At 35.3% G+C, this 27,400-nt stretch overlaps 1 protein-coding gene and 1 long non-coding RNA gene across 4 annotated transcripts in view; both read left to right on the top strand.

Moving 5' to 3' along the window:
* The first annotated feature begins 183 nt into the window (after positions 1 to 183).
* LOC129926793 (uncharacterized) lies at positions 184 to 8,277 on the top strand. The gene is made up of 2 exons (XR_008778536.1): positions 184 to 2,433; positions 7,784 to 8,277. It is a non-coding gene; the product is annotated as an uncharacterized LOC129926793 (long non-coding RNA).
* A 610-nt stretch (positions 8,278 to 8,887) lies between these two features.
* Positions 8,888 to 27,400, top strand: part of LOC106070595 (sestrin-1-like) — a 110,384-nt gene continuing 91,871 nt past the window's right edge. Inside the window, exons 1-4 of one of the 3 annotated variants that reach the window (XM_056033688.1) lie at positions 8,898 to 9,244; positions 10,464 to 10,572; positions 10,656 to 11,030; positions 17,534 to 17,605. In XM_056033688.1, coding sequence (XP_055889663.1) covers positions 10,704 to 11,030; positions 17,534 to 17,605 — 399 coding nt within the window. In that variant the 5' untranslated portion in view covers positions 8,898 to 9,244; positions 10,464 to 10,572; positions 10,656 to 10,703. Of the gene's footprint in view, positions 9,245 to 10,463; positions 10,573 to 10,655; positions 11,031 to 17,533; positions 17,606 to 27,400 lie in introns of all 3 variants that reach the window. The other 2 variants (XM_013230535.2, XM_013230534.2) reach the window with 2 other exon arrangements.

Here is a 27,400-nt window from a genome sequence, read left to right as displayed (position 1 = left end):
GACATTTTCATGACTTTTTCTTATATTTTTTAATTTTAGGAGAATTCCTGGAACCTTTTAATAATAAGTTAAATGGTTTAATTTAATAAATTACACATAGAATTCGCATCGCGCGGGGCCCATGAAAGTGCGGGGCCCACTGCGGCCGCATAGGTTGCAGTGGCCTAAGACCGGCCCTGTATAGTGTTAGACACCTTATTTATATAGGTTAGTTATTTTAGTTATTTAGCGACGCACCATAGTAGACGCATATTGAACGGGACTAGTGACGTTTGGGATATGTTGGGTTAGAGACCGGAAAATCAGTTAGCGATAGAACATTCCAGGGTAACGACGTGTTTAGTGACAGAGACTTCTACTGTGGCCCTTTTATCATAATAAATACATGTTGAATAGTTCATCAGAGTCGACTACATCTCTTCACTAGTTAAAATAGATGTGCCAGTTCTTGTTTGTGTTGTAGTTCAACTGCACGTAATACACCCGGACAATTACACCCAAACGATTGCAGAGTAATTGGTTGACTTCAAGACAGCCTGAACTAGCAACATCACAGTGGCGACCCCGAACCTCGAAGCCGGACCCCTGTTGAAGCCGAACATCGAACCGAACCTCGAAGCCGGACCCCTGATGAAGCTGAACATCGAACCGGACTTCGAAGCAGAACGTTTACTCAGGTGAGGGTCGTGCACTCGAAGATATAAGATTTCATCGGAGTACGGCTGAACACAGCAGTATCGCAGAGTGACTTTGTTCTAGATCTACATACAGTCATCGCCTGTTTGATCGCACGTTCAACGAGCCGTTAACTCAGGGTGACCTTCGTCAGGACCGTAATCATCGCAACGCCTGATCTTCATATGCTGAATCGACCTACAGCCAGAGAAACCGTTCATTCATAACGGGTGAGAGATCGTTAGTGAACCTGTTGGACATATTTTTTCTTCGTCATAGGAGCCACATTGAGTATCAAGTTTTACCTCGTCAGTTTCGAGAAGGACAGTTTACCCGCTGTCAGAAGTATTGTGAGTACTACAAGTTTGGTAGCTAACTAAATCGAAATCGCTCTGTCGTCTTACCCTTGGAGAGATTCTTGTGGAGCAGTTTGCTCATTGAACCGGTTGCTTGCCACGTTTATAACGGTCACTGTGTTTAACCTTTGGAAGGTTAGTGAAGTAATCTTTATCAGTACTGAACATTGATATATCTAGTATTCGTCGGTCTAGACCATATCTAGACTTGTTGATATTGCAGTTGTGGAAACAGCTACATCCACTTAATCTCGTTGAAAACCGTTAGTCGTATAACGGAACGTCGTCGGAGGTGACCTTGGTCTCACCTAGTCTACATTGGACAGTTTGGTCTAGTGAAGCAGAGTACAACAGCAAACTTCGTCGTACTACCAGAGTAGCAGCAGAAGCAGTGAACTATTTTAGAGAACCGTTATTCGTCAGCCCAGATCAAGTCATCGTCAAGAAAGCCGTTATTCGTCAGCCCAGATCAAGTCATCGTCAAGAAATTCGTTATTCGTCAGTCGTCCAGATCAAGTTGTCGTCAAGAGACTGTTATTTGTCAGTAGTCGTCTACACAAGTCAAGTCATCGCCAGAAGAACCGTTAACCTATTCGTCAGTAACTGTGTACACAAGGTCGTCGGAACTACACATACGGTCATCAACAGTCGTCGAAGAAACTGGAACATTTTGCTGTGGCATATCAGTACATCTGTGGCATTACGTGGGATACTGGTAGCACCGGAGAACAGAGTCAGAACTGGAAGAGAGGCAGTGGAATTTGTTGTGATCTAACATATTCGGGAGTCCGAACAAAGGGATCTTTCTTATCAAAAGCTAAGTGCCATTTTTCTTATTAGTATATGTTTAGATTGCCCTTAGAAATAGATTTTGTCTAAATTTGGTACGTTAGCCTGAGTAAAATCAGGTGGTGCGCCTTAAAACCCGTCGGGGTAGAAGACGTAATTTAGATGAAAAGCTATATTATACGTTTAGGGTTGTAATTTGTTTTGTTTGTGCAAACGTCATATCCGTTGTTGCCTGGTTACTTCGTGACGTTATCATTGTGTGCCATATTGTCACATCCCAACCCATAGTGATAGTCTCATTTAATTATTTCATTTGTTTATATTATTTTAAATTATTTATTTTTATTAATTTAATTAGATCTGTATTTTTTTTTCACTTAATGATAGAAAGTGCGGGTAGGATTCTTTTACTGTGAATCAGACTAAAATAATTTTAGTTTGAGCGGTTAAAATCAAATATGATTTTGCCATGAGAATAATGCCGAAACTGGCTATGTAGTCAAACACTGTCGTCTGGCTAAATTTAGATCTGCAAATTGTTGTACATCTCTTTGGTACAATTTAATTATCTAGACTCTACTTTGAAATATTATTAAGTTGAAGATGAATGAAGGTAGTACATTCTAGATATATATATCTTGTTGAAGATATATTTGACACTGTATACACATATTTGTTTCGTATGGTTAAATAGAACCATAATCTACTCTAGATCTAGACTCTAGACAGTCCTTGAATTTACTCTAAGACACTTCACTGTGACTTCAGTCATACCAGATTTTAAAATTGATCATAGTTATTCATACTAGATCTAAAAGTCATAGTGCTCTTGATAACTATAGATCTAAATAGTATTATTATACATACTATAATATACTAGATTTAAATTTGTGTGTAATACTGGACCTAATATACAGATTTGAATATAACCATAATAACTCAGACTAGATTTACACATTTACTAAATCTATAGATAGAGACATAACACTTAAAACTGGTATAAAAGTGTGTAAAAACTTTTAAAGTATAGCCATAACCAATATAGGCTAAGGAAAAATATATATAAAATATAAAACACAATGGCTACATCATCATATGTGGACCTTAAGGAGGTTAAGGAAACAGCTATGCAGGATGGAAAGGCCATGGAGTTAAAAGGAAAAGACTTAGCCGCTTATGTACAGCAAGTTGTGAGGGAAGAAATGGAACGTCAAGATAAAATAAGAAGGGAAAAAGAAGAGATAGAAAGACAAGAAGAACATCAAAGACAAGAGATAGAGAGGCAAGAAAGGATCAGAAAGGAAGAATATGAGAAACAAAAAGAGGACCAAGATAGGCAAGACAAGGAGAGAGAAAAAATTAGAGAACATGAAGCTAAAATGGAGAAGATGAGATTGGATGCAGCACAAGCCAGAGCCCAAACTGAACAAGGAAATAACACAAATAACTCAAATAATTATACCACTCAAAGAGACAACCCTAATTCACAGACATGGCTAAAGAGAAAAATACAAAGTTTTGATGAACAGAAGGATGACATTGGTGATTTCCTGAAAAGATATGAGGCAAAAATGTCTACATTTAATATGCCTGAAGAAGAATGGTCTGAAATACTGATAGACTTTGTTCATGGTCAAGCTCTAACAATATGCCAAAATCATGACCATCATATTGATGATAGTTATCAAGTTTTAAAAAGAGAATTATTGAATGCCTATGGTCATAATGCTACAACTTTTAGAAAGAAATATTTTGACAATATACCATCATTAGAAATAGAACCCCAAACTACCATTAATATGGAAAAGGATTTCTTCAATAAGTGGGTAAAATTAGAAAAAGTGAATAACTCTTATGAGGGATTAAAAAATTTTATTCTAGTGGACAACTTTGTAAATAAATGTGATCCTCAGTTACAATCTTTTATTAAAGAAAGAAACCCAAAAACTATAGATGAAATAACAGAAATAATGAGAGTATACAAAAATGCCTATCCAAATAAACCATTTTCTGATAGGGATAAGAGCAAAGTAGATTTAATAGGATACACCAAAGAAAATGTTGATAGAAGTAGAAATAGAAACAGATCAAATAGTGGAAATAGAAAATATAGTGAAATAACTTGTTTTAAATGTCAAGGAAAAGGTCATATAGCAGCTAACTGTAGAAGAGGGAATAGTAGGTCTGGAAGTAGAAATAGACACAATGAACAAAATAACAGTAGATATAGGAGTAGAGATAGGAATGACAGGGGAAATTATAGAAATAGAAGTTACAGTAGGGAATACAAAAACAAAGGTACAGATAGGATATATTTCATGGAAGGAAATAGGAACAATTTTGCAGTGTACCCAGGGTTTGTAGATAGAATTCCGGTGGAATTAATCAGGGATTCAGGTTGTAACACTTTGGCAGTAAAAACTAAATTTGTCAAACCTCATTGGTATAAAGGGTTTACTAGGAAAGTAGAATTAGCAGATGGCACCGTAAGGGAATTTAAAGCTATAAGGGTATACATTGAAACCCCATTTTTCACTGGTTATTGTGATGGCATTGCAATACCAGAAATGAGATATGATATGTTAGTAGGAAACATAAAAGGAGTTAAAGAATGTTCAAGAAAAGAATTAGAAGACTGGCAAAACAAATACAAAAACATAAGACAAAATCATGAAAACATAGAAACACAAAATATAACAAGTATGATAATAACAAGATCAATGGATAAAAAAGATGAGAAACAGGAAAATACAATAAATGTAATTAGTAATGATAAAGAAAAACAAACCAGTAATGTAATACAAATAGAAAATACAGATGTTAAGGAAAAAGAGATAGAAAATGAAACACAAAATAGTCTTGAAACACAAATATCTCAAAGTGAAAAAGAAACAACACCCACATTTGCATTAGAACAAATGAATGACAATATTATTGGGAAAATTTATTCAAGAATATCAGATAAAAACAATAATAATCCAATGGAGAAATTTTGTATAGAGAATAAAATATTGTTTAGACAAACAAGTAATGATAACAAGAAAATAAAACAACTTGTCTTACCACAGAAATATTGGAAAGATGTTTTAATCATGACACATGATAATAATTTAGCAGCACATAGGGGAGTAAAGAAATGTTATAGGAATTTGTCAAAACAAGTATTTTGGCCCAAAATGAAAGCAACAATCAACAAATACATAAACTCATGTGACATATGTCAAAAGAGATCTAACAAAAGTCTAGTGAATAAAGCACCTATTCAAGAAATGGATGAACCTACAGCACCATTTCAGAAAGTATCTATTGATTTAATAGGTCCTTTAATTCAAACTGAAAATAATAACAAATACATTCTAACAGTAATAGACATGTTTAGTAGATACCCAGAGGCAATCCCATTATCAAATACAAGTGCAGAGAATATCATTAATGCCATAACTCAAAAAGTAATTACAAGACATGGTATACCTAAAATTATATTGAGTGATCAGGGATCTCAGTTTAAGTCAGAACAATTTAAGAAATGGACTAAACAATACAATATACAACACATATACTCTTCGGTTTACCACCCGGAGAGTAACGGTTTATGTGAACGATATGGTGGATCATTAAAAAGATCACTAACAAAGATAATTCAGAATAATCAGAACAAGTGGGATCATTACATTAACTATGTACTATTTGCTCATAGAAACAACATCCATGAAGCAACACAATTTTCACCATATGAAATAATACATGGAAGAAAACCCAGAGATGAATTAGATGTTTTTAAAGAAAATCTAATAAGCAATGAGAATAAATTAAATAATGACAGTGAAACAACAATCACAACAGAATTGAAAGAAATATGGACTCAAGCATATAACAACAATAAGAAGTACAAACAAAGTGCTCATGAGAATCTAAATAAGAAAAGACAATTGAAAACACTAGAAGTAGGAAACAATGTATTAATATTGATAAATGACCTGAAAAATAAAATTGGTAAACAATGGAAAGGTCCATTTAAGGTGATAAAGCAAATTAGTGATGTGAATTATCAAATTGAAATAAATGGGAAAGTTAAAACATATCACATAAATAATTTGAAACTGTATCATGATAGAGAAGATGAGTTGATACAAAACATTCAGGAGGAAATAGAAAATACATTTTCAGAAAGAGAAGAATGTTTGATGATAATAACAAATGAAAATCACAATGAAAATGATATTAAGGAAATACCTGTAATAGAAACAAAAGAGAATCAAACTTGGCAAAAGATTAATCTTAATAATTTAACTAAGGAAAAGTCAAAAGATATAACTAAAATAATACATGAATACAAAGAAATTTTTTCCAGCATACCAGGAAAAACTAATATTATTAAACATGACATTAAAGTAACAGACTCAAAACCTATCAAGCTTAAGCCATATAGAATACCGCTACATTTACAAGACAAAGTAAAGAAAGAAATAGACAATTTACTAGAATCAGGTATAATTGAGCCATCAACATCTCCTTATGCTTCACCAATTGTGATAGCCAAAAAGAAGAATGGAGATATAAGGTTATGTATTGATTATAGGAAACTTAACAACATCACAGAATTTGACCCATATCCAATGCCAAATATAGAGGATATTTTACATAAATTAAATGGAGCAAAATTTTTTACTAAATTAGATTTAACTAAAGGTTATTGGCAAATACCTTTAACAGAAAATGCTAAACCTTACACAGCATTTGTGACACCATATGGTATTTTTCAATGGAATTATATGAGTTTTGGATTAGTAAATGCACCTGCCACATTTAATAGAATGATGAACATGATAATTGGAAACAAAGAAAATGTTATTTGCTATTTGGATGACATATGTATTTTTAATAATAGTTGGGAGGAACATTTGGTAGATGTAAAAGAAGTATTCAAAATAATAAAAGAAAGTGGACTTACAATTCAAGCAGAAAAAGTAGAAATAGGATTGGAGGAAATAATTTTCTTAGGACATAAAGTAAATAACAACATGATTAGCCCTATTGAAGATAACATAAAGAAAGTACTTAATATTGAAATACCTACAACAAAAAGACAAATTAAAAGCATATTGGGAATAGTAAATTATTACAGAAAGTTTATAAAGAACTTAGCAGAAATAGTGAATCCATTAAATGACTTACTTAAAAAAGGAAAACCTCAAAAAGTAGTCTGTAATGAGGAATGTGTGAAAGCTATTGACAGAATTAAAGATGTTTTTAGTCATGAACTAATATTAAGACTACCTGATAAAGACAAAATATTTTATGTCACAACTGATGCATCTGGTAATGCTATTGGTGGTTGTTTAATGCAGAACTATGATAACTTACATCCTATATTATATGTAAGTAGAAAATTGTCAGAGGCAGAGAAAAAATATAGTGTCATTGAAAGAGAAGCCTTAGCTGTAATATGGGTAATTACTAAGCTAGAGAGCTATTTAATAGGAAGGAAATTCATATTATTAACTGATCATAAACCTATTCAGTATATACAACAAAAGAGCATGAAAAACAGTCGTGTTTATAGATGGTTCTTAGCACTACAGGAGTATAAATTTGAAGTGAAAGCTATTAGTGGAGCTGTGAATATTGTAGCTGATTTATTGTCTAGAATGACATTGAAGTGAAACAGTTTTGTAAATAAACTATGATTATATTGATTATGTAATATATATTAATATATTGACACCATTTATATGTTATGAAAAGGGAGATAAGTAAAGTTGATGTTAAGCATTTAAAAGTAAGTATGGATATTTTTTTTTGTGTGAATCATTTCATATATCATTGACGAAAGTTAGTTCTATGGAAAAGGGTGAGTATAAAAGAAAAATGGACAAAAGCGTATAAAAGGGTGGTAAGAAAAAATTTATTGAATGTGTAAATAAAGTTTATAATTGTTTTTTTGAAATATTGTATTTTATCAGATTACTGCCAGTGAAGAACATTTGAGATGTATAGGACGTGCCCATAAGATGCCACATTTTCCTCCATGATGAACTATGTACCAATGAAGATGATTCTGGAATGTTATGAACTGTTATGAACATTGACATGAATATGAGGAACTGTCAAGATGAAGATGTCAAGATGAAGAGATCAAGATTTTATGTTTGTGGTCTTCCCCTTAAATTGAAAATGCCCTTGTAAGACTTGACAGTAGTGGAAAAATATTGACATATTTTTTTTTCAAGGGGGGGAGGAATCTGTTAGACACCTTATTTATATAGGTTAGTTATTTTAGTTATTTAGCGACGCACCATAGTAGACGCATATTGAACGGGACTAGTGACGTTTGGGATATGTTGGGTTAGAGACCGGAAAATCAGTTAGCGATAGAACATTCCAGGGTAACGACGTGTTTAGTGACAGAGACTTCTACTGTGGCCCTTTTATCATAATAAATACATGTTGAATAGTTCATCAGAGTCGACTACATCTCTTCACTAGTTAAAATAGATGTGCCAGTTCTTGTTTGTGTTGTAGTTCAACTGCACGTAATACACCCGGACAATTACACCCAAACGATTGCAGAGTAATTGGTTGACTTCAAGACAGCCTGAACTAGCAACATCACAATAGATCTAGGCCTATAGGTCTATAATAAGTATAAGATAAGATACATGTATAGGCATAGGCCAATTATTCTAGATTTAAAGAAAGTTTAGTGAGATGTGAATGTGCTCTATTATTAACAAAATACTCTACTAAAATACTCTAGATTTAGATGCAGTGGTAGAATAGAAATTAATCTAGAATATGAATCTAGATTTTAGATTTCTATTTCTAGAGAAAGCCAGACACTGGATCACTATTCGATGCTTACCACAACCACTATTTTAAATTAATATAATTGGCTGAAATGGGGGGTGTGTACAAAATGAAATATAGGTCATGGCCAGAGTTTACTGCGCTTGCGCGTTATAAAAAAAAATAAGAAAAAGGTTGCCGGATAAGAAAAATGTTCTATGCTTATTTTGTAAACAGCGATTAGTACTTAACAATTGAATTGTTTCATATTCAGCTTCAATGAACATGTGATTCAGATAGTTCGATAATATATTCTTTAATTAATCGTGTTATATAAAATCATTATTCTTTGCTTCATGTGTCAACTGTGAACTAGATCTATCAGCTGATTGGTCCTTTAGTACTAAAAATATTCCTATGACCTTTTCCAATTTCTATCAGCTGATTACAGAAAGCCGGCATCAAGTGCTACGCAAATTGCCTCACCTCTCTTTTGTTGCTGAAAGTGGAGATGTGTTATGAATGTGTAACTCACCTTTTACTAACGGGAAACGCATAGAATATAGAATAGATAACCAGCATTCAGGACAAAAGTTTATTTCTACATTTACTTTCTCTATTACAAGTATCTAAATCTAGTAAGTGTACCCGTATATAATAAATTAAATATTAAATCTATTTATCAATAATAAATAATAACTAGGCTCTAAACTGACTAAGACTAAGTCTATACTAATATTATATATTTAATATAGTCATATATTGATATATAATATATTATTTGAATTATATGTATAGTCCTAGTTGATCTCTAGTAATAGTCTATACTATAATAATTACTATATTATTGATCTGTCAATAGAAATCTAGTACTCTATATACTTATCGATAGATCTAGAAATCTAGATATAGTATAGACATATTTCTATCTAGACTCTAGTCTTAGTGACTTTTAGTTGTCTTAATTTGTAAATCATGAAATGTAACTGCTTTACTGTAGGTGATGACACTAAGTCTTAAAGAGTACATCTAGCTAGATTCATATTAACATGATATTATACTTAACAAGTACACATATTCTAGGCATATCCATTGTCTTAGTATATCTAGAACTAAATTCATTCATAGATTGTACAGTTGGATTATATCTAGAATCTAAGTCAAGTAGAAAATCATTTGTATCTCTTGCTGTGGACTGTAGACTAGGATCTAAAATAATCTAATTCTAATTTTAAATTATACCTTACTATAAAATAATATTTTAAAATGTATGTCTTTGATGACATTATGTGTATTTATGTCCAGCTAAATGTTTGTGAGTATCAGTCAAAATTGCCACAAGCACAAATTTCGAGTTGGTTTCTTTTATTTGTGAAGAGTTTAATAACGTCTGTGAATCCACGTTCTACAAGATAAGGCGGGAAAGCAGTCAACAACTTTTGACCCATAATGAAAGATATAAATTAGGAAGTTTATTTTGTAACCATATCCTTGTGTTTTGGAGTGTGTGTGTTTCTATGGTGACAGTGGGAAAAGTTAGCGATTGTTTGTGAATGATGCAACATAGGCATTGTCATCACTTGGTCTTAGTTAGGACAGATGACTCCGGAGCGTGAGATTGAAAGGTTTTGTTATTGTAGTGAGTTTAAGAAATATTGTTACTTAAGTCTAGTACACTTCATTTATCACAAGTTGATTTTGTCTACATTATAAATAAAGTTCTATTAAGTCTTACTAATAGACATATTGAACATTAGTGAGTGGCTAGTTGATTATTATTCAAATTATCCGATCAGAAAAAAATAGCTTTTAGTGAAGACATTAGTTTAATTGTATACAATTTTCATAGTTCTGCAGAACCCTTACGGTCGTCTGGAGAAACACTGCTCTAGAATAGACACCTTGGTCTACTCAGTAAAATTGCCATTATTATTGGATAAACTCCTATACCAATTACTGAAAATAGGTAAACACATATTAGCTCAAGTCAAATCCTAAAATGCATTTCAATTACACATTATTTTTTTATTTATTTATTTTTTTTTTTAGATTGCACTTGAATTCATATCTGTGGATTGTTTCAAATCACTAAAAGAGATGGCAGAGGAAGAAAGACCTGGCATGTATACTAGTTCATATCTAGAGGTCGTTCAGAATGTGGTTGACTCAATGCAATATCTCTCCAGGCTTTCTAGCCGTGACTTGACCTCCAGAAAACAGGCTATGGAGAACATCTTCCTCTTAGTTGACCAGTACCTGGATGGCTATGGCAGTCCAATCTCTACAGGCATTCCTGGTTTTCTAAATGGAGTAGACAGGAAGTCATATTTGCAGTCTATGATGCCAGGATTTTTGCGACTATCTATTGTTTGTCCATTTGATGATGTTCGTGATAAATGCAGAATGCTGTTGGCTGAAATCAAGGTAACAAGATTACATTTTATTTATAATACTAGTAATGTAATACTACTAATATCTTTTATGTAATTTTTTAAAAAATAATTTAATATTGTGTTTTCCCTGTGTTTGCACTAAAATCAGAAAACTTCCTCTATTGCATTGGATTATAATCACAAATGGTGCACAAGATACTTTGAAATCTGGTTACTTGAAATACATTTTGAATTTTCAAATGGCATGTACGGGTTTGAATTCAGACCCTGCGTAGACTGAGATTTTCATTTGAGAATTTGAAAGTTCTGAATCAAGTCAGTTTCACTTGTGGGGACAATATATTCTGTAAAGAATAAGTGGTAGTAGTTTTTTTTTTACTACAAAATCAGGTGAAATCGACGTGGTCTGGAGTGGTTTCTTTATTTTGTTTCAACACCAATTCAATTATTCAATACACTATGTAAATATGATAGGTGTGTGTGCATGTATGAGGTAAATTTATAGGGACATTTCTTTCAAATGGTCCTGTAGTTTTCTCTATGAAAACATACTGACATAAAGATTGACTTTTGCTGCTGTCATTCTCTACATGTCTAAATAAGTTGTAAGCAATCAATGCAGTTTCCATGGGGTGGAAACAGTAGAATTGTTTCTTATACCAGAGTTACTGAGGGTGTCTTATGGTCAGTACAATGGACTGTTATCTTTAAATCCAGCTGAAATAGTGTTTGTATATAGGTCAGCTTAGAGATCTAATCCTTTTTACTAATCTCGTTTCCTCCAGAAGTTTAACATGATAACTTGTCATATATTTAAATCCCAATTGTCAAGATACAAGTTTGTTAGAAGTGTTTGTTATGACAGTCAAATGTCATCTTTTTTTCATCTTCATTTATCACATAACTGTGAGATGTTTAAGGAACAATGATAACCCTGTCTCAATCTTTTTCACTTGTTTTTTCCTTCTGGTGCTGTAGGATTGTTTTTGTATGAATCATTCTTTCAAGTATTTTTTAGGTGATCCCATATATTCTAACAAATGAAACTGACAAAATAAACCACCCTAACACTCAAGGGTTGTTAGTCATGACATTCATCTGTTGTCATCTCCTTCTTTTGAAAGAATGAGTTCTGGCATTCCTGGGGTTACACTTGGTAGTCATAAAGAACCATTAAGCTTGTTTCAGCTAAAAAGTTAGTGCCATTATTGAAGGAACTCTTGCTGGTATGCAGATTTCTACAGCTATTTGAAGCACAAATATAAAAGTATTTTCCTCTTCCTTTCACATCAATGCCCCTTGCTTTGTTGAAGATGTAGTTATAAGCTTCTTTTTTGCTATAGCTTCATAGAGGAGGTCACTTGGCATCATGCGAGCTCTTAGTTCTCATGACGTTTTCTCATTATTGTTCATGTGTTGATTGTGTCCCCTGGTATTGAATCTCTTTCTCTATGCTTCCATGGATAAACAAAAAAAACTTTTTTTATAAACTGTTTGCTTTTCAGTTTTTTTTTGTTTAAATGACTATTAATGACAGCTGTTATGTCATCTATTTATGTCATCAGTTGTTCAGATCCCCTCTCTATTTCAAAGATATGCTGACCTTTACAACATTGTAATTGTAGTTGAATATATAATGTCACATATCTTGTATTTCTGAAATTTCAAGCAATAAATAACTTTATTTCATTTTTATTTTAATTTGATTTTTTTATATTTGCATTTATTGATATGGTACTGGGTTTTAAAATATATTCATCTTGAGGAGATCTAGTAAACTTGTATCTGTGATGGAGTAAATAGGCTTCTAACTTAAAGGTATCCCTTACTTTCAGATCTTGCAATCCTTGGGGTTTATGATGTAAGGCTCATTTGTTTCTATGGCTGACAATTAACGAAGGTGTCATGTGGCCAGAACAAAAGTCAATGTATGTGTCAGGTGCCCAGTAGAGTTGTGTGGACTCAAGGGTTCCCTGAAAATCTCAAAATTTAAAATATCTGCCACTTGTAACATACTGTTAGTTAAGGTCATTGTCTATGAACAAGAAGTATATGCATAAGTCATTCAAGCTATATATTGGTTTACTTCTATTCCCATCAGAGACTTAAGGCTAAGCTATCACAAGAAAAACATACAAATTTTTTTTTTTTTTTTTTTAAACCTCCTCAAGTCAATTCACTAACCACAGTGCCAGGGATATGCTTACAAAAATAGGTTTTATAATTTTATCTATTGTTAGTTTCAAACTTTTCTCTCTACAAAGTATAAAGGTGACTAATTGAACGTATACCACCTTATCAGTCAAGTACAATTTATTTCCCTTGTTTGAGTTATCAAACAAAATAATTACCAATAGTTAAGGAACTAATTGGTTAATTTTTAAAAAATTGATTCTTCTTTTGTCAGGTAAAAGAAATATTTGTGCAAAATTTCAGCTTGATCTGAGATTGGGTGTGGGAGAAATAACGTGTACAAACTTTTATCAGACAGACAGACAGTGAGATGATTAAGTTTTGTATAAATTTAGAATCAACTGTCCCACAATTCTTTGGACGTTTTTAAATTGAAAGTGCAACTGGAGGCTTATCTAAAGCTTAATGAGGGTAGATTAACAACCTTTAAGTATTTATACACCTAATAAATTACACAGTAGGCCTATATCGTAATAGGGTAACAATGACATTGCCAACTGATGGCCATTTGCTATGCTTGCTTATCGTAATCACTTCAGATTGGAAAGTTTATGGTAGCCCAAAGATAACAAGGACAATCAGCATTTGATTTGGACATTAAGTACACATCCTCCAGTTTTTGTAGGCAGTAAGAGTAATATCCCTTAGATATGGCTGCACATTATGGGCTTGCAAAAAAAAAAAAATAAAACTTGAAATCCTGGCCACTTGGATCATTGTATTTATTTAGTCAAACCTCCAACATGTTGATTGACAATTGTAAGATTTTGATTTCTCCCCTCTCTGACTCTTGGAAATTTGTGAGCCCAATTATTTTTTTTTTCGTAGGTTTGGGAGATGAATGGACTCCTCGAAATAGTTTGTTTTCTACAGTTGATGTATTTATCTTTTCCCTAGAGGGTTTCTGTCCTCTCTAGCCATGGTCTTTGTTTTCTTGAATGTGTTAACTAGGAGTGTTATCAAATATTTGGATTTCATGTTAGTAAATAGCACATTGTATGATCACCGTGACACTGAGGTCTAGGTATCGATGTCGGTCAAATTCCTGGACATGGTTTTATTGCTGTGATAAAATGAACCTACAATCAAGTTGTTGGATTGACAACTCTACGGACGTAATGGATTGCGTATCTAGTCCTCGAACACGTTATCACGGAGATGTCGTTTGCCATGTAGGCACATTAGATCTATTTTTAGATCGTATGTCATATCTGGTTGTTAGTTCACCCTGGAGACATGACATGACACAGCATTAGGTTGGGGAGGACCCTCGGTGTCACTGTAACATACCATCCTCGCTCACTGTAACATACCATCCGCGCTCACTGTAACATACCATCCGCGCTCACTGTAACATACCATCCTCGCTCACTGTAACATACCATCCTCGCTCACTGTGCCACCATTTTTGTTGAAGTGTCTTTTGAAAACACCACGTCTATCTAGTAGTCCATTGCAAATATAATTAAAGTTTAAGCTCTTAATGCTGCCATCTTACTCACTTCAAATAGAATTAAAGTTTAAGTTCTTAATGCTGCCATCTTACTCACTTCAAATATAGACATGGTATCGAATGAAATATTGAAAATCAAACCTTAATCATTTCTATCTACTTAGTGAATTGTGACTAAGGCAAGCCCATTTAACATTTTTTTAAACCTAAGTGGATGGTTACATTTGTGCAGGCTTTTAAAAAAATTGAGTCATTAAGTATAATAAACGTTTTATTCAAGTAAAGTTCATAATGTATTTGCACAAACACTAGAGTTTTACATAGGTCCTATGCTACATAAATTCTTTATCTCCTTGCTCTAATTGTCTTATGGTCCGCATACAGTTCTTAAGTATACAATTGAATATTCCTTCATGTTGTATTAGATGAAACATTTGAATATTCCTTTATGTTGTATTAGATGAAACATTTGTATGAGATTAATACTCGTGTTATTGTAAGAACTGTGGTTTGGATATTCAATTATTTTGTGTTTTGTGCTGATGTCGTCTCGATGCTCCTGGTTTTGAACCCTACCCGCCGGCATCCTCCTGGAGGTTTTTGATATAATACTCTTCAATTCCATTGGAAAACATGTAAAACAATCTCGTTTGCTGTATCTTCACAGATTCCATTCTGTCACAGTACGCTTGTTTAGAATCACGTAGGTAAAAAAACATCGGGATGTGTGATACAAAATAGTGTGGCTATTTTTGAAAGCAAAAGCATTGTTAGATTGAGGACTCGTGGATCATTATCTAAGAGGAATTTGTAGATTCACGTTTTGGAGGTGTTATTATACTGAGGGATCTTATTGTCTACGTTATGATCGTGATAACTAATTGTTTATACTTCAAGACGTTAACTATCCTATTATCTTCCTTATTTCTCTGTTGACAAACATTTCAGCGGCCAGAGAGTCGGAGCTCTATTAAAGAGAGAGATAGAATAAACGTTGAAACCTTTATAATGAACTCGTATTTTTATAGTGTTGGTGGAATCGTAGTGCATTTTCTGTCCGTTCAGTCCCGTGTCTGACTGTCAAGATTCTGTCAAGCAGCTGACGTTAGTAAGACTGTTCTAGCAGCTACCTTTCTTCGTCCCTCCAACTTCTTTTCTGGTGAATAAGAGTTGTCAACTTATGTTGATCCATGGACCAGTGGGTGTTCTATAGGATCATCTAGATATCAAGCCTCAGAGCCATGACTCACGGGCAGATAACCTATTTCATATCGATCCATTGAGTTCTCATTACGTCAGCAAAAAAAAAAACAACTAAAAAATAAACACGTATTAAGCCTTGAATATGGAACGCATTTGTCTGTAGATAATTCGTGAGCTGATTACGTCCATTCAAGGCGCTAATTATTTTTCAATGTAATAATCCAATCGATAGTTTCTCGTTATGTTGGCCAATAGCTTGGTGGAAAATGGGCTAACGGGATGGTTGACTGGGGGGGGGGGAGCTCTGACTTGAGCAGATCTTTTGACTATGTGCTGGGTTTGGGTCTAATGTGGAGACGGTCATTGAATGTAAAAAGTCTGTGTTTATGCCCTGGGGCTGTGGAATATTTTCATCTTGTAGGTTGATCACAGCTTCTGTATATATCACATACTATTGTGAGATCGTCTTCCTCGTGCTTAATAGAACTATATGCTCACAGGTGCTAAGGCTAATTAATGTGTTCTAAAAGTGTGTATTGAAAATAATCATGCATATTAAATGCACACAATAGGAATCATTTTAAAGCACGTTGTAAATGGCAGTTTCTGTTACCCTAATGTGGACCAATATTTTCCATGATACAAAAAACAAAAACAAAAAACAACAACATGTGAATATTAAGACGGTCTTTATATTGGCTAACCCGTTTAAGCTTGGCATCCTCTGTAAACTTTGGAAAATCTGGAAGAATAACAACAGGTTCCAAGTTAAATTAAAACTGCATTTTTCGCTAATGGTTTCGATACTGTTCTATTGTTATGAAAGTTGGACACTAAACGCTGTATTTGAGAGTAAATGCTACACAAAAATACTGGGAATCAGATACCTGAAAAAGAAGACAAATGAGTCAACACTCTGATCTGGTGACGCTGTCACAACACCCCAAAGATGAATGTCAAGGAACAGATTATCATATGATGAGTTCTCACTGTTGGTGACAGACATTACATCTACATCTCTGGGACATAAACTCATTGATGTATAGAGCCGGATTATAGTTGTTTCCCCCTGCCTATCTCTTTATAAATGTCTATAGAGCTTCTACTAGCCGTGGTATCAAATTTGTCGCATTCACGCGTGACTTCGTCTATTTGGACATTATTTTATTTTGTTGTTATCAGTGTACAACACTGTACACGTCTGTAGGAGTCGTTCAGAGCGAAACAGTTACTATTATTTTGTTATAATGAGTGTGATGACATCGCATTTTGTTAAAAGCATATTAAAAAAAATTGTACATTGTTCGACAAGTCTAAAAGGAATTAGCTACTAAAGTAAAAGGGTTTCTACGCTGTTTGTGTCATTGAATGTCTATGAAAATCAGACCCATCATTATAACCAGCACAAACGTGCGAGTTGAATGCAGTGGGCTCTAGGTACAAAGACTTACTGAAGGCGAAAAGTAAAAGAATTGTTTGTTGTTATCAGTTAAATTAAAAACACATTTCGGAAGATTTTTTTTTTTTCAGAAATAACAATTGACAGAATTTTCATACGAGAAACTCATTCCATAAATATCTTGTTGCCTGAATATTGGTGCTATTAATGACTACATTACTAATGCTGTAATGAAAACAAAATATATCTCTATAAAAAATGTTTTCTAATTGTTTTTCCTTGCCAGGAGCGGGGTAGAGACTTAAAAGTTCCAGAGCCCATCAATGTTGGTCCAAGTCATTTTATACCCAGCAGTGAGGTAAGTCTTCAATGTTGTTTTTCCCTGTTTCTCGAGTTCACCTGCTGGAAATGACGTAATCCTGCTGTGATATGTAACATTGTAAAACAGACGTGAAGTGCCGCAGAAAAGACATGAAGGAGCTTGGAAATCTTTCGTTTCTTTTTTCACCCATCTAAGCAATGTAGTCTTCCGGTTTTTTTAGCACCCGTCTTTCCTCTTTTCTTTGTCTTGTTCCACTTTCTTTTCTCCGTTGATATGGATACAACTGTAATCTCCTGCTGTTTTTACAAACACGATGTATCAAAGGGCTGGGTGTGATTAGGTGTGATTACTATAGATAGTCAGTACATCTCCTTGGATGCAGCTTTGAAACTCAGGACAGCACCTTCATGCTTTACAACATACCCAGTACCGGTTTGCCCTTTTTATGTCTGGCCAACGCCCATGAACATTTTTCATTTGTATTTATAAATAATTGAACACTATGAAGTATGTTTCTAACTATTCCTAGTTAGTATGTAGACTTGGTTCAGTGCACGACAATCTTAGAACAAGTTTTGACATTTTTGCTTCAATTCGTTTGGGGCGTGTGCATTTCTTTCATGGAGTTTTTTAAATCTATAAGAGTACATTTTTACTTGAACATTATGCAGTATAGTTTTGGTCACTTGAGCATTACATGGACACTTACTAGGGCTGTGTGTGGGAATAAAACTACTTCTATTGCTTGAAGTCAGTTATGAATAAGTCGAGAGCACACATGACTCGCTGACCACAGTAGCCTCTTACTGTTGTATCACTGGATCTAAAATGTTCTTTTTGTACCTGGGATCGAAGCATTCCATTTGTGTGTGTCTTAAATACAATCTTAAACAAATTCTTAGAGTTTCCCCAGAATAACGATGACACATAGACATGACTTTCGCCTAGATACAACTCCAGACCAATAACTGTTCATGTTCAGTGTATTTTATTATTGACATTTATGTCATCTATTCAAACTCAATGCTCTCAAGAAATTCAACTCATGAAATGCCCAGTTTTCAAATCAAGGTCTCCATTTTGCCCGAAAAAAAAATGATGTCCAAGAAAATTGGAAGTATTAAAATGAAGGCTTTTAGAAGCATCAGAAATAGCCTTGACTTGAAGGGATCGATAAGGTTTAAGGGAGCGCGACAAACTTGGAAATGGATGTTGATTGACTAATCGTGTTGCTCAGACGGATCAAGGTCATGCTTATTGTTAACAGACATCTTGCCTCATTCAGAAAGTTAGTGCGATGTTTATAATACTCTTATCGCAATTGAAAATACATTGATCCATATAAGACAATAAACTTGCGTTTAATATTGCACTGCTTATTAATCGAAGACAAGCCATATATTTTCTCTTAAGATTAGTTTTGCTGTATTACCGATAAAGATGTATGGCCGAGGGGCATAAATCGCTTGGTTCCCTAATGAAGGGTCTCGATTTAGAATCCCTTCTTAGGGAAGGAATTTTTCGGATTTGTCACGGCTAAGTTTTGTTTGCTTTTCAAACCTGTGACGTGGCAATGAGCTATTGACGTTGCAGGTCAGTGTTCAGGCTTTCTATAACGCTTGGTCTCGGTGTTTCTCTGGTTTAAGTTGTACGTTTAACTGGTTTTATTTGTTTCACTGGTTTGAGATGTGTGTGTTCACTGGTTTGAGATGTGTGTGTTCACTGGTTTGAGATGTGTGTGTTCACTGGTTTGAGATGTGTGTGTTCACTGGTTTGAGATGTGTGTGTTCACTGGTTTGAGATGTGTGTGTTTACTGGTTTAACTTGTATGTGTTTAATTGTTTTAATGTGTGCGATCACAAAAGAGATACAAGACACCGATAGCAAAGACAAACAGACACAAACACTCTTTTGTTCCCCTGGCAATCAAATCATTAAATAAGAACAATCTGGTATAACATTTGTCACATGTAAATTATGAGTGAGTCTGGTGTGAATGTACACTTTGGTTTCTTATAGTTATAACGTTTTTTGTTTGGTGTAATGCATAAATTGTAAGACAAATTTCCTTACGGATAATAAAGATTATTATTATTATTATTGGTTTAAGTTGTGCGTGTTTCACTTATTAAATCTGTATGATAATACTCGCCATTGCATCTGAATCCTAATGAATTGCAATTGAACTTCTTGACCAACTTGTGCAGCCCTTGTATACTTGCATCACTCTACCACACTTGTGTGTCACACCAGTGCCGCCGTTATGGTCACATTGACCTTGTTGCTAGGTTTGATGTCAGGATCGCTAGCATACATGGAGACTATTCCCAAGTGAGATTTCTGCCTGCCTCTACGCTTGAACAATGCAGATCGAATGTATTCGAGGGTAAGTTGCTTGTTGCGACCTGGTCAAGTCACAGAGAGTGAAGGCTTGTGCTCATTAGAGCTATATAAATGTAAGTCAATAGTTTGATGTAAAAAATAAAGCATGTTAATACTCTACATAGTCCAACTACGTTTGTGAGACTTGCACATAGTGAATCATAGAGGTTTAATCCCCGCTAACTGTACATTAATAACCACAGTAGACAATCGATAGGAGTTGAATTCTTGAACAAAGGATATCGCTTTCATAGTTTGAAACTACCCCAGTGTGTATTACTATGAGTCATCTATTATATATTTTATTGGGCATGTAACATTCCTCCTAGCTGAGCATGTGTGGTGTGTAACGCGGACAATGGTCAACCATTTTTTGCTTTTGACATTTGTTGTCAGGTATCTGCTATGAATTTTTAATTGAAAATCAAGTCATTGACAGTGTTCCAACCTTTTAGTTGGGCATCGAGCCCACAGTAGCAGCTTTCATTATTGCATTGTGGAGGACAGGACAGACATTTTGAATGACACATCTCAAACGTATTTAGTCGGCAGACGATGGTCAGAGTCCAAGATCCGGAGAAAATGACAAGGTTTTGAATTATTGTTAAGACACTTAACCCTCGGCGTAGCATACGCCTCTATTTGGTGATGAGGTGGGTTAGGGCAAACAACTGTGTGCGCATGCCTGGAGGACGAGGAAGGTGTTGGAGGGGGCGGGTTAGAGTCGGCGTGGTGTCTGGCATGGTTGTGCGACGTCGTAGAGAATTATATATACAGAGAAGAAAACTTGTTCCACCCCTCCTCTTTTTTTTCTGAGCCGCGCTCTCTCGCCGCGAAAGTTACATGTGATAACTCTAGTTTGACTTACAGAAATAAAAGAGTTATCTTTCCATGAATTTTTCATTCAGTGTTAGAGAGTCGACGTGCGTGCGTGGTGTCCCCCATGGTTGGCGACTTAGAACATGATATGTATATATTGTGATATAAACTATCCAATTATTTTTTTTATTATTATAATTATGCTACCTTATGTGAAGATGGTGAGGTCAAGGTCACCTATTCGTACGTGACGTTGATGTAATCTGGGTTCGTTGTGACATTAAGGAAAAAAAAAAGTCATATTGACTTTAAAGATGGACACATGCGTACTTGAAATACACACACACAGAACAAAATTTCAGATAAGTTTTAAATCTTGTTCTCGCGTCCCCTGCTGGGGAATGGGGGGTTCAAGGGCTCTCCTAATGGCTGTTGTCGACTATCTTTCATTGTGCTGCACTTATTTGCATCATTGCCCAAGACACAGGGCTAAGCAGTGGCGATAACGTGTTTAAACTTTGATTACATTGAGCTAACAAGATACACTTTGATTACATTGAGCTAACAAGATACACTTTGATTACATTGAGCTAACAAGATACTCTTTGATTGCATTGAAATTGAAAGCTCCTGGACTAAACAGTCTTTCAAGCAGGTCTAAATTAACGCATTCTCTTGCTCATTTTGAACTCGGGTTTTCAGTGTCTTTTTTTTTCTATTTAAATACAAATTTGGGGGGGGGGGGGGCGTTTCAGAGGTCTTTGGTTCGAAACCATACTCAAATTTCAAATTGGTCTAGTAACGTTATGTGAGTGACAGAAGGTTTTGTGCCATTTTCTTTGTTTAAAACCAAGCTCTCGTGTTATCACAAAGTAAACATTTGTAAAGGCCTAAACGTCCTCTTGGTGAGGGAAAACATGTTCTTATTTGTAGATAGTTTAGCGACGTCTAGGGGGACACTAATGCTAGAGGCATCCATCTACGTTGTACTTATTCATTGTTGAGCTGAATACCTGTGTAACTCTTTGATCAAGTAAAATAGTTAAGGTACCTGTTTAACACCTAAGGGGCAGATGATGTAAAGCATATTTCTCTATGACCGATGGTTAACGACCAACGGCCTTTACTTACCCAACCTATGTTGGGTACCCATTAGAGCCTGGTGGAGGCATCCTTAAACCCCGAAATTCCAGTCACCAGAATTCGAACTCTATACCCTTTGGTTTGAAAGACAAGCGCTTTACCATTCAGCCCCCTCGCCCTGTTTATTTATAAGAACCAATGTCTCCATAATGAGAAAGGAAGGGTGTCAGAAGACTGAAGCTTTAGGGTCAGAGAGTTGTTTATTTATTTATAAGAACCAATGTCTCCATAATGAGGAAGGAAGGGTGTCAGAAGACTGAAGCTTTAGGGTCAGAGAGTTGTTTGTTTATTTATAAGAACCAATGTCTCCATAATGAGGAAGCAAGGGTGTCAGAAGACTGAAGCTTTAGGGTCAGAGAGTTGTTTGTTTATTTATAAGAACCAATGTCTCCATAATGAGGAAGGAAGGGTGTCAGAAGACTGAAGCTTTAGGGTCAGAGAGTTGTTTGTTTATTTATAAGAACCAATGTCTCCATAATGAGGAAGGAAGGGTGTCAGAAGACTGAAGCTTTAGGGTCAGAGAGTTGTTTATTTATTTATAAGAACCAATGTCTCCATAATGAGGAAGGAAGGGTGTCAGAAGACTGAAGCTTTAGGGTCAGAGAGTTGTTTGTTTATTGTTTGTTGTCTTGTATAAAGTGAATGTTTGCTTCTAGAGCACAATGTGACAATAACCACCATCCTAGAACTATACAGAACGTTACAACACCTCGCGCGCGTGTGTGTGTGTTTGCCTGAATGCACTAGTTAAGGCACTTAGGTCATCAAAGTGTTGAACTACATGTCACGTGTTCTGACGACACTCTACCCTCTCCCTCCCCTGGACACACAAGTTTATGTGTTAAGATGGTGATGATATGAAAAGTGTGTTCGAGAGACAAAATCTTTGAGCTTGAATCAGTTTCTTTCTCATTGACCTTTTTGACATACTGCCTACATTGATACTGACTGCGAATACAAACGTAGCCTACACCATATATATATTTATAAGCAAAGTATGATCTTTTGTGTTGATTTAATAGCTACTGCCACTGTTCTTTTCAAGTCTCAGCTATAAGACATTTATTTGCTACTGCCACTGTTCCTTTCAAGTCTCAGCTACAAGACATTTAATAGCTACTGCCACTGTTCCTTTCAAGTCTCAGCTACAAGACATTTAATAGCTACTGCCACTGTTCCTTTCAAGTCTCAGCTACAAGACATTTATTTGCTACTCCAACGAAGACGAGCATCGCAGTCTTTTAAATTTGATAATTGCATGGAAATGCATTCAATAATAAACATTAGTTTTCATTTGCTCTTAAAGGTAATGCTGGCGGATGCTGTTTAACACTACCTAAGCTCTCCTGAAATAGAGGTACGCTCAACCCTTTTGGGGGGGGGGGGTACTTGGTGGTCTAGGCATAGTTTTAATTTGAACAGATTTAAAATGGAATACCAAATGTTTGTAACTTAGAGGGTCCACTCCTTTAGTATTATCAGAGGGAAATGAAGGTCATGGCTAGTTGTCAGCTGTTACATATGTTGATTGTAGAATCGCCTTAACTTTTCAGCCAGAAATATTCTTTGAACTCAGAGGCACTTTGAAATAATGTTCCTGCACACTTTTGTCTCCCCCCACATACGTTCTGAAATATTGAACCAAGAGATTTAACGTGACTTTTGTTTCTTACCATACCATATCTGTTAATGAAATTGCAATTCTAAATCATTTTGAAGAAAAGTTTTATTTTGTTTAAAAAGTTGTATTTAGACTTTTCTATTGACTTTTGAGCCATGACTCCAGAATGATTTGGTGTAGACTGCTGGATGTAACATTCGGTACTGACTTCGCAGACTTCTTACTGCTCCATCCCCCAAGTGTACGCCTCTGCTAACAACGACCTGTTTATCTGCATCTGCCCACTTGTAGAACTTAAGCTGTTTACTAACCAGAACGAGGCTGATAAAGCATGTCAGCGATGAGGGGTGGTTTGGCAGCAGTGAAGTTTTCTCTCTTGTTATCAAGACATGAGTTCAAGTTGCATTGGAAGAAAATGTGTCTAGAATGTTTTGTTTCGCTTCTTATTTTGTACACAGAAACAAAATATAGATCTGTGCACTCTCACGGAACAAACATCTACAAGTGGCAGTCACTTGACAGAAACCACGCGATACTTTTTCGAAATTGAGATAGGATAGGATTATTATTTTTAGATTTTTTTTCGATTAAAGTTCTAGTTGTAAAAATTAAAATTTAATGAATTAAAGAAATGGTTGGTGGACACTTAAGTTCTGGGAATGCCCAGATGATATCTAGCTAATCCTGCATGGTCATTTCACTTCTTGGAGTTGAGCTGCTTTTTGAAGATTTCGGCAGCCTTCAAGTCTTGGTTTTCATTTTGACTTTTCAAATAGTATTCTTGTATGGTTCAGTGTCTTAGCCACAGGCAAAGCAATATACGTCGCATTCATAGGCTGAATTTGGATGGCGGCTGGCATATTTGATATAATTTAAACTCAAATGAGTTCGAACCTGGAGATAAAGAAGCTTCTGTCTCTGGGCTGTCATTACAATACACTATCTGGACAGAGAGAGAGAGATTTCAAAGTGTTCATCAGTTCAACTCTTTGAACAGAAGTGAACCTTAGTACACGACCGAAATACGTCGGCTACAAGTCGCTCAATTCAGCATTTTGTATCGTCTAGAGGCATCCACTTGTGGTTCAATACAAAGTTCAATAGGAATATTTGTGTAGGCTATATCTAATGTTGAACACAATAGGTTAAAGTTCATAGTTGGAAGGAATCGAAGCTGTTTAGGCATCTCCAGAAAACTCATTTGGAATTCGCAGAAATATTATGGAGAATGTTTGTCACTGGGCCGCACGTCTCGCGTGGGAAGTCACTTCAAATGAAAACTCAAAAAACAAGTCTATTCACTTGAAAGGCTTTTTATTATCATGCGAGAGTCAATTGGACGCGATCAGTCAACAAAGCCCATGACATTGAACAGAATGACTGAATTTGGTTTGAATCTAACACACATCTCTACTGTGCAGTCAGCATAAGTGTGTCTATTTTGTTTTGAAGAGATAGCCAATCAGCCTGGCTTGAAAATATCCATTTGTAGGGTTTTGAAGAGATAGCCAATCAGCCTGGCTTGAAAATATCCATTTGTAGTGGGATAAAGACATTTCTTATTTGTTTAAACTACAAACTTTTTTGTTCTATTGTATTCTATTGGTAACTAGATCTACATCCCTACATGTGTATTTAAAACAACTTGAGGTCGACTAGATTAATTACGCTCACTGGGAGGGAGGGGACGACAGGGGTCAAGGCTACTGAACGAAGAACACTATTGGTGAAGTGTAGCGCAGTTGGGGAGGTGGGGTCACGTGTAGAAGAACTCTTCCACCCTCTCTCTCTCTCTCTCTGATCGGCTTGTTTTTTCACAGGGAGCAGACTATATACTGATCCCTTGTTTTTAAACTGCAACCCAAGCGAAAACACGGCAAAGTTTCTACCGGGAAGGAAATATTCGAGCAGACGGAAGATTGCATCAGGTGTTAAAAATACACTGTAATAATGAAGACTTGCATAACATATGATTTTTTTCTAAGGAGGTCAAGGTCGACAAGCAAAAGGCAGACGTCAGTGGAAATGGCCACTTAGTGCTCAATATCATGGTGTCTGTGCGTAGGGTCACGAAGGTTACGCTCCTTGGCTTACTAATTCTCTTTTTGTTTTTGGCCTTCTGTTTATCACCATTAGAATATTGCCTCCCCCCCCCCCTTTTTTTTTCCGCCTTACCTCCCCTGACACTTCTTTACTTATCCCGCATAATTTGTGCCTGATTTGAACTGTTTCTACCGTCATGGTAACTTTTGGGTCATGCTGCCACTTTGGTCAAAGCGCCTCGTTAAGAATATTTGACACTTTAAAACACAAAATAAAGGTGCTTTACCGTAAGTCCTTTGAAAACTTTTCAATTTGTAATAGATGTGACTGTAGTGTCAGGTGTTGTCAAGGCAATCTTGCACTTCAACAGCTTTTCAAACGTATCAATGAAGGTCGGTCAACTAGTAGTTTGTTTCACTGGTTTGCTGTTTTCTGAGCACGAAACCTCTTGACGTGGCTAGTTCACTCGCAGGTACCTTGGATGAGGGCTATCACGGTAGTTTGTTTCACTGGTTTGCTGTTTTCTGAGCACGAAACCTCTTGACGTGGCTAGTTCACTCGCAGGTACCTTGGATGAGGGCTATCACGGTAGTTTGTTTCACTGGTTTGCTGTTTTCTGAGCACGAAACCTCTTGACATGGCTAGTTGACTCGCAGGTACCTTGGATGAGGGCTATCACGGTAGTTTGGGTTAACTTGTTTGAATTGAATACATTGATGTTTTACAGTTCCCGCAAGAGACCAAAATAAATGTGTAACTAAAAGGCTAGGTAACGCGTTTTCAATGTCGCATTGACCTGTTGGTGTGACAGCCATCCAAACTGAAGAGGCCATTTGTGTGTGTGTGTTTTATCCTGCCCTTTCATTTTAACTCTCTCTCTCTCTCTCTCTCTCTCTCTCTCTCTCTCTATATATATATATATATATATATATATATATATATATATATATATATATATATATATATATATATATATATATATATATACTTCTACTGTCATTACCTCTCTGTCTCTTTCTCTCTCTCTTACTGTCATTCTGACATACCTTCTGGTATTCTTCACTTACAGAATACATGCTAGCATCCATTAGTTTGAAATATTTTTAGTCGTAGAATCACAAATAATAATTCACATTCAAAATATTAAAATTCCTGCATTAAAATTTCGCTCTGTGTATTTAAAAATAGACTGTTCTATGCACTGGCGGATCCGGGGGGGGGGGGCGGTAGGGGCGATCGCCCCCCCCCCCCACTCGGCCACACTCTAATCTCAAATTGTATCATTAGTAAATTTAAATGAAAAAGGGTTGTACCAGGTGGGAGGGGCGATACATGCAATCGCATTTCCCCCATCGGACAAATCAATACTTTTTCTTTTTGTATTATAGTTAAGAAATTACAATATTTAAAAAATCTGTCACTAATATAATTTATATATACTATAAATTAAATTCTTATATCGAGTCGCCCAACCCCTATTCTTTAATGCTAAATGCAATCTTTAGCAGAAATTATTAAAGGAGCGAGGATTAATCATTTTCACTCTACCGCCCCTTCCCTTTCCAGACAAAGTTTATGTAATTTCCCATGAATTTATCATAAATATTTTAAGAAAGACTTTGCATTGGAAAAGTTAGAATTCAAACAAAATTTTTTAGTATAAGAGTCATAATTGAGATGAGTTCTAAACCCAGATAATCTTTTCTTAGTCGCCTTTTCCCAACCTTTACTCAATCTGATATTTTTCTAGTTAAATAAATTTGGGATTATACCTCAAAATTTATACTTCAATTTTCTTGAATACTATTTATCGAATAATTTTT

This window comes from Biomphalaria glabrata, chromosome 6 (assembly GCF_947242115.1).
Source record: "Biomphalaria glabrata chromosome 6, xgBioGlab47.1, whole genome shotgun sequence".
Lineage (NCBI taxonomy): Eukaryota > Metazoa > Mollusca > Gastropoda > Planorbidae > Biomphalaria > Biomphalaria glabrata.
This window is presented reverse-complemented; position numbering and strand designations above follow the sequence as displayed.